The 11309-nt window shown below is 45.9% G+C and overlaps 1 protein-coding gene across 1 annotated transcript; it reads right to left on the reverse strand.

Annotated features, from left to right (window-relative positions):
- Window positions 1-6: 6 nt before the first annotated feature.
- LOC135566349 (growth arrest-specific protein 7-like) lies at window positions 7-9469 on the reverse strand. The gene is made up of 4 exons (XM_065014093.1): window positions 8064-9469; window positions 4569-4648; window positions 4343-4441; window positions 7-171 (listed from the first exon to the last, which is right to left on the reverse strand). Exons 1-4 carry the CDS (start codon window positions 8116-8118, stop codon window positions 118-120), a joined length of 288 nt encoding a protein of 95 aa, XP_064870165.1. The 5' UTR covers window positions 8119-9469; the 3' UTR covers window positions 7-117.
- Window positions 9470-11309: the final 1840 nt, after the last annotated feature.

An 11309-nucleotide genomic window follows, 5' to 3' on the forward strand; every position in this document is an offset into this window, starting at 1 on the left:
GGATTCTGACAGTATGGAGGTGTTGCCTCTGGCTGCTTGAGGTACGTCAGTGTAGTTGACTATATGTCCATGTCCACAGGGCGGAGCTCCGGTCTTGTGTTCCTGCACCCACAGCTCTCAGTCTTTGGCTGGGTCCACACTCTGAAGCAGCTGATCCACTGGCTCCACCGTCTGCCAAACACACACACACACACACACGAACCTTCATCACACATGAAGCCAACACTGACACATCTCATAGACAATGTAAATGCTTAGAGAACTCATAGATGTCATACAGAACACAATGAGGAGAGACAGACACTTATATCCATAGTGGACAGGGTTAAGCGATACTGTTTCTGGAGACACATCGAGCTGCCTTTTGCTAATGCAAACTGAAAGGCAAAGAAGTGTGTGCCAGCGGGTATCAGCTGAGCTTGTTATAGTGGCCCAAAGGACAACCTCCTATTAGGCTGATCAGTAGTGTGTGGCACCTGTAATTGGCCTTCACCATCACCAAAAGTGGCACTACCCTTGGTACAGGACCCTCAACGCCTCGTTAGATCTGCAGGTGTTTGCACCTCCTAAATGAGGAGAGCATCTGGGTTCATTCTCCCTGTTCACATGGCCCAGTGAAACAGTCAGCAGGGGGTGATAACAGCTGTGAAGGGGTGACAGAGGTATGGTGATCGAGTTTGGAGGCAGTGAAATCCTTTTAACTGTTTGGCCAGCATTTTCACAACAAACATGCTTACCAAAACGTTGATCTGAGTACATTGCACAAATCCTTTGTATTGGGATACTTGATCTAAAATGGTTAGCTCCTAACAAGGATCTGATTTTAAAAAATCAACATACACCACACTCCAAATTACCTATTTCACTGGTGACCATTCTGTTTTACTGTAGCACTATGCTCTCCAAAAGACCTATTTCACTGATGACCATTCTGTTTTACTGTAGCACTATGCTCTCCAAAATACCTATTTCACTGATGACCATTCTGTTTTACTGTAGCACTATGCTCTCCAAAAGACCTATTTCACTGATGACCATTCTGTTTTACTGTAGCACTATGCTCTCCAAAAGACCTATTTCACTGATGACCATTCTGTTTTACTGTAGCACTATGCTCTCCAAAAGACCTATTTCACTGATGACCATTCTGTTTTACTGCAGCACTATGCTCTCCAAAAAGACCTATTTCACTGATGACCATTCTGTTTTACTGTAGCACTATGCTCTCCAAAGACCTATTTCACTGATGACCATTCTGTTTTACTGTAGCACTATGCTCTCCAAAAGACCTATTTCACTGGTGACCATTCTGTTTTTTACTGTAGCACTATGCTCTCCAAAAGACCTATTTCACTGATGACCATTCTGTTTTACTGTAGCACTATGCTCTCCAAACGACCTATTTCACTGATGACCATTCTGTTTTACTGTAGCACTATGCTCTCCAAAAGACCTATTTCACTGATGACCATTCTGTTTTACTGTAGCACTATGCTCTCCAAAATACCTATTTCACTGATGACCATTCTGTTTTACTGTAGCAATATGCTCTCCAAAAGACCTATTTCACTGATGACCATTCTGTTTTACTGTAGCACTATGCTCTCCAAAAGACCTATTTCACTGATGACCATTCTGTTTTACTGTAGCACTATGCTCTCCAAAAGACCTATTTCACTGATGACCATTCTGTTTTACTGTAGCACTATGCTCTCCAAAAGACCTATTTCACTGATGACCATTCTGTTTTACTGTAGCACTATGCTCTCCAAACGACCTATTTCACTGATGACCATTCTGTTTTACTGTAGCACTATGCTCTCCAAAAGACCTATTTCACTGGTGACCATTCTGTTTTACTGTAGCACTATGCTCTCCAAAAGACCTATTTCACTGATGACCATTCTGTTTTACTGTAGCACTATGCTCTCCAAACGACCTATTTCACTGATAACCATTCTGTTTTACTGTAGCACTATGCTCTCCAAAAGACCTATTTCACTGATGACCATTCTGTTTTACTGTAGCACTATGCTCTCCAAAAGACCTATTTCACTGATGACCATTCTGTTTTACTGTAGCACTATGCTCTCCAAAAGACCTATTTCACTGATGATCATTCTGTTTTACTGTAGCACTATGCTCTCCAAAATACCTATTTCACTGGTGACCATTCTGTTTTACTGTAGCACTATACTCTCCAAAATACCTATTTCACTGATGACCATTCTGTTTTACTGTAGCACTATGCTCTCCAAAAGACCTATTTCACTGGTGACCATTCTGTTTTACTGTAGCACTATACCTAAAATACCTATTTCACTGATGACCATTCTGTTTTACTGTAGCACTATGCTCTCCAAAAGACCTATTTCACTGGTGACCATTCTGTTTTACTGTAGCTCTATGCTCTCCAAAATACCTATTTCACTGGTGACCATTCTGTTTTACTGTAGCACTATGCTCTCCAGATGGTAACCATCACACAAAGTGCAACCTATGTTGTATATTTAATTATTTAACATAACAGTTCAAAACTGCTCATCAATTAACTAGGCTGACCATGGCCAGTCTGGTCTTACAGACTAGACGTAACATGGTAAATGTAAATACAGGACACTCAAATTAGTATGATATGTTACGTTTGGCATGGTATCATAAGACAGAAGGTTACCGGTATAACGCGAACGCCTAGCAATCCAAAATTTGCATACTCGAATCTCATCACAGACAACATTAGCATATTAGCTCATTAGCAACTTTGCAACTACTTACTACTTTTTAGATACTTTGAAACTACTTAGCACAGGGGTCTCCAACATATCGATCTCGCAGCCCATCTATGAGTAGCTCGCCAACAATTCTGAAAGTACATGAATTTTTCACGTTCCACCGCAAACTGACAAAAACAAATCTCACAAGTATCAGAGACCGCAAGCTCCCAGCTACAATCTAATCAACGCAACATTGACATCACCATTGGTTAGCCACTATTCGCAAAAAAAGCCAAACACAACACGATATCTGCCAATTAATTTCTTACCCGGCAGGAGTACTGTATATCATTAGTAAGTATATCATTTGTGTCTATTATTTGCAAACGTTACCATTAAATAAGCATCAGTAGTACAGAACCATTGCTAGACCGGCACATTAGATGGCACATTGCTCGCTCTCTAGATGCACAATTAAAGGGAAATTATACTCAAAATCTAAATGTGTTCGTTTTATTCCAGACCAAAAATATAAGGTCTTCTGTTGTGACTCTAAACATCCAATTTCGTTGTTTCTCTATGAACAAGTGTAATTTTGAAAGTGAAAAACAAAAACAATCTTAAAACAGGAAAAATAAAACTGAAAAAACATAAAAACATAATTTGGGAAAATATAAAACAATTTGGATTTTATAGAGCCCCCCCTTAGATTTGTTTATTGACCATTTTTTAAAACAGGTATATTGACAGAAAACATAATGCACTACTTTCCCCTGTACACTAAGGTCCCAGGGAAGAGTTGGAGGGGAGAGGAGAAGAGAAGAATGTGACTATTTTAAAGCTAGGAAAAAATGAGTAGCTCGTGACATGTTTCATATTTTAGAAGTAGCTCTCATGCCAGAAAAGGTTGGAGACCCCTGACTTAGCATGTTAGTGTAACAGTAGAGACTCTACGTCCGTCAACCTTGCCCCGACCTGGTCGCGAACCAGGGACGCTCTGCACACATTAACAGTCACCCTCGAAGCATCGTTGCCCATCGCTCCACAAAAGCCGCGGCACTTACAGAGCAAGGGGAACCACTACTTCAAGGTCTCAGAGCAAGTGACGTCGCCGATTGAAATGCCACTATCGCGCACCACCGCTAACTAGCTAGCCATTTCACATCGGCTACATTAGCTAAACCTTACCCTAATATAACCCTTAAAACTAACTCCTAAAACTAACCTTAACCCAACTTTAACCCCTAACCATAACCCCTAGCCTTAGCCACCTAGCTAACATTATAATTCATAATTCTTAACATATCATACATTTGGCAAATTTGTAACATATTGTACAAATTGCAATTCATCACATATTATATGAATTGTAATTCGTAACATATCATACATCTACAAATTAACACATACCATACAAAACGTAACATATCATTCTAATTGGGGTGTCCCAGATGTACTTTTACTATGTTACATCAAGGTCGGTTGCGGTGACCGTATTCTACCCTTGAGTCCAGGCTGTCATGACTGTCAGATTGGTTGTCTGACTCCAGCAAACAGCCACATGTTCTGTCAGGCTGACTCAAGGGAAACGCCACTTGTACTGTAAGTGAAATGGACACATGGCTCACACTTTGGTTGAACATGTCAGTTTCATGTCGCAGCGTTGTGTACAGGCGTAAATCCTGTCGTATCATCTCCACCCTCTCAACCTCAAGTCTCTCCAGCTCCTGAAGAACAGAGGGAAATACACAGACAAGGAATCAACCTCACTGTCAAAGATAACGATGAACGTGATCAGCTTTTATTGTTTGTTGTCAACAATGAGACTATGAAGAGTTAGTTCAATTGTATTACCAGGCTTGTGGTGACCATCTCCTCAAACCACTTGGACTGGGCCCGGTTGTACAGGTCCACATTGTGCATGAGGTCATCACCTGTAGAGAACAGATTCAGAGTGGTCATTCAACACAGTGTATTTGACTAGGAGGTAATACTCAACAAATCAACATTAAGTTGCTGGTATACCTGTGCAGTTAAATTGTGGGAGTTAAATATGAAGTACTACCGGCTTGAAGTATTTACTACATTAAATGTAGGCCCTAAATGAACTTATGCATGAGGAAAAGTGTGCATGAACTCAGTCCTTATGTCTCCAGCAAAGGGCACTCGGTAACCATGCCTGTTGCAGTGTGGGACATCTCTATCGATGCAATGTAATGCAGAGGCTAACCTCCGATGCTAACCTCTGATGCTAAGTCTATTAAAGCTTGGTTAAATAGGGTTGAAGAAAAGTGCAACGCAAATGTGACCTACAAACGTTCTTCTACATTTCAGTTCAATCTATTAGGCATATATTACAAAGGCCTACTGTAGAGAGTGTCATGACTGTCCTGATCAGGTCAGGTTACAGGAGACCACAACCCTACAGATTATCTCTCAACCCCAACAGAAGGAGGAGAGATCTAGGGGTCTGAAGATGTGGGGTTTTATGACCCCTCACGCCCCTGGTAAATCTCAGGCCACAGACAAATTCCTTTGTCCTGTCCTGTTTGTCCTGGAGAACCAACCTCAGAACATTAAACATGAAATAAAGGGACTTTGGAACAATGGTTTCCGTCAGCCACTATGGTGGTCGTGATGATAGATGGAATATGAAAATGTATGTCATTTTTGTTTAGTTATTAAAGGTTAATAGATGACGTTATTACGAAAACATTGTAACGTGAAGAGTTTTCCTAGTATATGTTTGATGTTTATACATTGTACGTTGTGTGGAAAATGTCCAAATCAAAGGGAATGTTTTGGTAAAGATGAAATGATAAGTTAGTTGTCTAAAATTGGATTTGAGAAAAACCTAGACCTTGCTCTTAACTAGGTATGCCCAGAGAATTGCCCTAAAGGCAGTTACGCCCACTTCTGACCCAAGGGTATAAAACCTGTGAGTAAAGAATTTACAGAAGACTACGTGACCCAAGCTGCAGCCAAGGTCTAAAAAGTCAACGAACCCAGAACCCAAGCTACGGATGAGTAGCTGTGTCTAAGCAGGTGAATTCAAGCCGGACCCCCTTAGCATCCAATCCCAGCGAATCGTGATATCTAAAAGGTTTCATTCCTATGCTGTGAGCTCTGAGCTGTCTGTCCTCGGAAGACCCCTTCCATAGCAAGGGTGAGGGAACAGACTCCTAAGCCAAAAGGACACTGACATCGTGAGGACGACCAGAAAGGCGCGCCGGAGAAGTGCATCATCGAGCAGCCTGAACGGTCCACGCAGAGGATCCACAGATAACTTCCCCACATAATTACATCATTATATTCTGACCCATAAGAGCGGCAGTTTGGGGCAAGGCTAGGGTTAGAATAGCATAGCTGACAAATTCACCCAGATGTATATTTCTCTCGTGTACTTTCTTTTTTCTCTCTCTTTTGAAATCCCCATTGTGGGTAACACGCGCCATAGTGTGTTGGCCCGTTATACTAAGTTCTAATCAATAGCCTATAATGTGTTTTGTCTATGTGTATCTTTTATCATCATTTTAGCTTTTTAGTAAATAAATATTCAACTAAGATTGGTGTGGTACGAACTCATTGGTGAGACCCGGGTCCGTGCAGATTCACGGACTATACGACGTTCAGAACGAGATTTGGGAAATAGAAACTCAACAAAAACGATTTTTCCCATGATGCTCCAGGTTAATGAGTTAATAATTGCTTGATTCAGTTAATCACGCAATTAGAAACTTTAATCATTCGATGAGCAACAGTCGTCACATTAACTAATGCAACGTCACGACAAAAGGGTGTAAGAAACAACCTAAAACAAAACTACAGAGGAAGTTATTTTACAATCGAGCCTCTCCAATAATAGCACATCTCAATCTATATGGTAATGAGGCCAGGGTCTTTAATGACATTTGCCCCTGTAAAAAGTGAAAGACACAAGGCAGACATCATCTAAAGCGTGCCTAACGGGATCTATTGATTAGAGCTGTGAACTGAGACTAAGGATCTGATTGGGAGAGAGAATGAACAAGATGACGACTTTTATTTATTTATTTTTCCATGCTGGCTTTTTCCTCTAAAGTGTGTGCATAGATATGTACGGAAAAGCAATTACAATCTTGGCACCAGAACTATTTGTACGATCATACTATCTGGAATACAGAGAAATGGGAGCCCCAGGCATTGTACTGCATGGCTGATCATAGCCTCATGTTATCTGAATTAAGCATATTCACTATGATTCCACATTCAAATATAAATGCAAAGCAAGACGTGTTTGTCTCCTAAGCACATGATAATGCAACGTTTTTGAGATCCACAGTACAACACAAAACACTGGAAAATATACTTGCAGTATAACAGATGGTTTTAAGTATAAATTAAGAGACATTGCTCAATATTTTAACTATGCTAATTGCTTAGTATGATTACATTTCTATTGGCTGCTGTTGGCAGTGAGCTTTAGTGTTGTCGGCTTCCTGTCTGAGTTCTCAAACCCCATCCATGTCTGACTGAACCCTCCCACATTCCCTATCTGACTGCAGCACAGCCCCACCTCACCCCCTCTGCCCCCTGCTGGGGAAAACATAGTATTCTTAGGCAACAGTCTGGGAATCCACCCCAAGTCTGAACCCTGAGCGTGTGAAACATATCTGCACTGTCCGCAACCCTGTCTCTGCTCCATTTACACAACAGGCCCGGCCATGTGATCCATGTTGCCAGATCTGACTGTTTGGGATGCCTGGCTGGTCCGGATGGGACAAGTCCTCCATTGATACCCTTGTTCACTGCGACCAAAAGATTAGCCCTGGGGATTGTGGGTAATGGTCCTCTCCTAGCCGACTTATTATCCCACCACAAAAATAGATCATTAAACTTATTTCCATGTTGAAATAATACTGGCTCTCTTTTGCAATGTGTTCTGGTGTTGTGCCAGGGGGTGCTTCCCTCAACAGAGTTCTCACTCTGTCGGCTATGCCTCTTGCTGCTTATGAAAACACCACCACAACTTTACACAATGGCAGCACAACATCACAAGGGTAGGCAATTTGCGTGCAACGCAAGAGTGGCCTCAAAAGCTGCTTACGCAACATAAAAGCGGCTGCTCAGCGATACAGGGCTGATTTATCAAGAAACACCGCTGTGGGTGAATTGAACGGCTCAGATTTGAAAGGAGAGAGGCAATTTGTCGCCTTTAGAAGTACACTGTGGTAAGTTTATAAAAAGCATACCTGAGAATGCAGCATGCTTTGGGTGCATGTTCTCTCCTCTCTGGAGGTAGAATCGGCACCGCTATACTGTGACGTGTGGCTGCTCTACATATGATGCAATGTGTGTTTAACCCCTGACCTGCTTGTGTGGATTTCCGCCGGGCCTTCTTGATGTCCTCCTCGTGTTTGTTCATGTGCTTGATGTCCAGCTGCTGGGTCTTCACTTCCAGATCTTTCTGCCGGTCTGCCAGGGCTTTACGGGCCTACAGCAACCCAAGCAGCAGTGTGAATACAGAAACAATATGAGTCATTTCATGCTAATCCTCAGATCTACTGAACCTACAGCTATTACCACAGTCATGGCAGCCCTTTCATCTCGGCTACCTATTTCCCCACTCAAATCCAAGGGGCTCATCCCTTAATCTATTCTTATTTCACATCACAGGATCTTCCTTCATCTCGTCTGTTGAGGCAATTTTCCAATGTCATGATGTAACACTGTTGGAAATGTAAAAACAGCACTTGGCAGGCACGAACCGTAAACCCACAAAATCTCCTGTGTTTAATGGATGCCAACTAAAATAAAACAAACAGGACGTTATGATCGATTGATTAATCTAGTCTATATGATTACCATGGGGAGAAAGATAGGCAACAAAAAGCAACAGGTTTTCCCTGAGCAGAAAAACAGTTCATCTTATAATACGTTGAATGGTTTCAATAGTCCAACAGAATAATGCTGTGGTGTAGTCAGATCATCTGTCACGTTCTGACCTTTATTTCCTTTGTTTTGTCATTATTTAGTATGGTCAGGGCGTGAGTTGGGGTGGGCAGTCTATGTTTGTTTTTCTATGATTTGGGTATTTCTATGTTTCGCCCTAGTATGGTTCTCAATCAGAGGCAGGTGTCATTAGTTGTCTCTGATTGAGAATCATACTTAGGTAGCCTGGGTTTCACTGTGTGTTGGTGGGTGATTGTTCCTGTCTCTGTGTTTGCACCAGATAGGGCTGTTTTAGGTTTTCACGTTTTGTTAGTCTGTTCATGTGTAGAGTCTTTATTAAAGAACCATGAATAGAAACCACGCTGCATTTTGGTCCGCCTCTCCTTCACCGCAAGAAAACCGTTACAGAATCACCCATCACAACAGGACCAAGCGGCGTGGTAACGGGCAGCAGCAGGAGTGGCGCAAAGAGGAATGGACATGGGACGATGTATTGGATGGCAAGGGTTGCTATACATGGGAGGAGATCCTGGCGGGAAAAGATCGCCTTCCATGGGAACAGGTGGAGGCAGCTAGGAGAGCAGAGGCAGCCGGAGAGAGGAGCCGGCGATATGAGGGAACACGGCTGGCAAGGAAGCCCGAGAGGCAGCCCCAAAAATTTCTTGGAGGGGGGCACACAGCAGGTGTGGCGAAGCCAGGTAGGAGACATGAGCCAACTTCCTGTGCTTACCGGAGGGCGAGAGAGACCGGGCAGGCACCGTGTTATGGGTGGAGTGCACGGTGTCCCCAGTGCGGGTGCATAGCCCGGTGCGGTACATTCCAGCTCCGCGTTGTATGGCCGGGCTAGAGTGGGCATCGAGCCAAGTGCCATGAAGCCGGCTCTACGCATCTGGACTCCAGTGCGTCTCCTTGGGCCGGCTTACATGGCACCAGCCTTGCGCACGGTGTCCCTGGTTCGCCTGCATAGCCCAGTGCGGGCTATTCCACCTCGCCGCACTGGCAGGGCGACCGGGACCATTCAACCGGGTAAGGTTGGGCAGGCTCGGTGCTCAAGAGCTCCAGTGCGCCTGCACGGTCTGGTCTATCCGGTACCACCTCCACGCACCAGCCCTCAGGTGGCAGCTCCCCGCACCAGGCTTCCTGTGCGTGTCCTCGGCCCAGTACCACCAGTGCCAGCACCACGCATCAGGCCTACAGTGCGCCTCGCCTGTCCAGCGCTGTCAGAGCCTTCCTCCTCTCCAGCGCTGCCGGAGTCTCCCGCCTGTCCAGCACTGCCAGAGCCTTCCTCCTCTCCAGCGCTGCCGGAGTCTCCCGCCTGTTCAGCGCTGCCAGAGCCCCTGCCCTTCTGTCCAGAGCCTCCGCCCCTCTGTCCAGAGCTGCCGCCCCTCTGTCCAGAGCTTCCGCCCCTCTGTCCAGAGCTCCCGCCCCTCAGTCCAGAGGCGCTAGAGCCCCTCATTCCAGAGGCGCCAGAGCTACTCAGTCCAGCGCTGCCAGAGCCTTCCTCTCCAGCGTTGCTGGAGCTTCCCGTCTGCCCAGCGCCATCTGAGCTACCCGTCTGCCCAGCGCCGCCTGAGCCACCCGTCTGCCCAGCGCCGCCAGTGCCGCCAGTCTGCCCAGCGCCGCCAGTGCCGCCTGTCTGCCCAGCGCCGCCAGTGCCGCCAGTCTGCAAGGGGCCGCCAGTGCCGCCAGTCTGCCAGGGGCCGCCAGTCTGCCAGGGGCCGCCAGGGCCCGCCAGTGCCGCCAGTTAGCCAGGGGCCGCCAGTGCCGCCAGTCAGCCAGGGGCCGCCAGTGCCGCCAGTCAGCCAGGGGCCGCCAGTGCCGCCAGTCAGCCAGGGGCCGCCAGTGCCACCAGTCAGCCCAGAGGCGCCGCCAGTGCCGCCAGTCAGCCCAGAGGCGCCGCCAGTGCCGCCAGTCAGCCCAGAGGCGCCAGAGCCCCTCAGCCCAGAGGCGCCAGAGCCCAGAGGCGCCAGAGCCCCTCAGCCCAGAGGCGCCAGAGCCCCTCAGCCCAGAGGTGCCAAAGCCCCTCTGTCCAGAGCTTCCGCCCCTCTGTCCAGAGCTTCCACCCCTCTGTCCCGAGCTGCCCCTCTGTCTAGTGGGGTCATTTAGTAGGGTCGCCGTGGTTAGGAGGCCACGGAGGCGGACAATAAGGCGGACTAAGACGATGAAGTGGGGTCCGCGTCCCGCGCCAGAGCCGCCACCACAGACGCCCACCCAGACCCTCCCCTATAGGTTAAGGTTTTGCGGCCGGAGTCCGCACCTTTGGGGGTACTGTCACGTTCTGACCTTTATTTCCTTTGTTTTGTCATTATTTAGTTTGGTCAGGGCGTGAGTTGGGGTGGGCAGTCTATGTTTGTTTTTCTATGATTTGGGTATTTCTAGCAGCTCTCAGTATGGTTCTCAACGAGGCAGGTGTCATTAGTTGTCTCTGATTGAGAATCATACTTAGGTAGCCTGGGTTTCACTGTGTGTTGGTGGGTGATTGTTCCTGTCTCTGTGTTTGCACCAGATAGGGCTGTTTTAGGTTTTCACGTTTCGTTAGTCTGTTCAAGTGTAGAGTCTTTATTAAAGAACCATGAATAGAAACCACGCTGCATTTTGGTCCGCCTTCCTTCACCGCAAGAAAAACTGTTGGCATCATCCCTAAACCACTTTTTATGACGTTAA

The sequence above is a fragment of the Oncorhynchus nerka genome, unplaced genomic scaffold (assembly GCF_034236695.1).
Source record: "Oncorhynchus nerka isolate Pitt River unplaced genomic scaffold, Oner_Uvic_2.0 unplaced_scaffold_5620, whole genome shotgun sequence".
Classification (NCBI taxonomy): domain Eukaryota; kingdom Metazoa; phylum Chordata; class Actinopteri; order Salmoniformes; family Salmonidae; genus Oncorhynchus; species Oncorhynchus nerka.

Bases quoted from the DNA above. Each gene is read 5' to 3' on its own strand.
- LOC135566349 (XM_065014093.1), bottom strand. From the start codon at position 8,118: ATGAACAAACACGAGGAGGACATCAAGAAGGCCCGGCGGAAATCCACA. The intron at 4,649-8,063 runs GTCAGGGGTTAA...TGTTCTCTACAG, and splicing joins GCGGAAATCCACACAAGCAG to GTGATGACCTCATGCACAAT. The intron at 4,442-4,568 runs GTAATACAATTG...TCTGTTCTTCAG, and splicing joins AGATGGTCACCACAAGCCTG to GAGCTGGAGAGACTTGAGGT.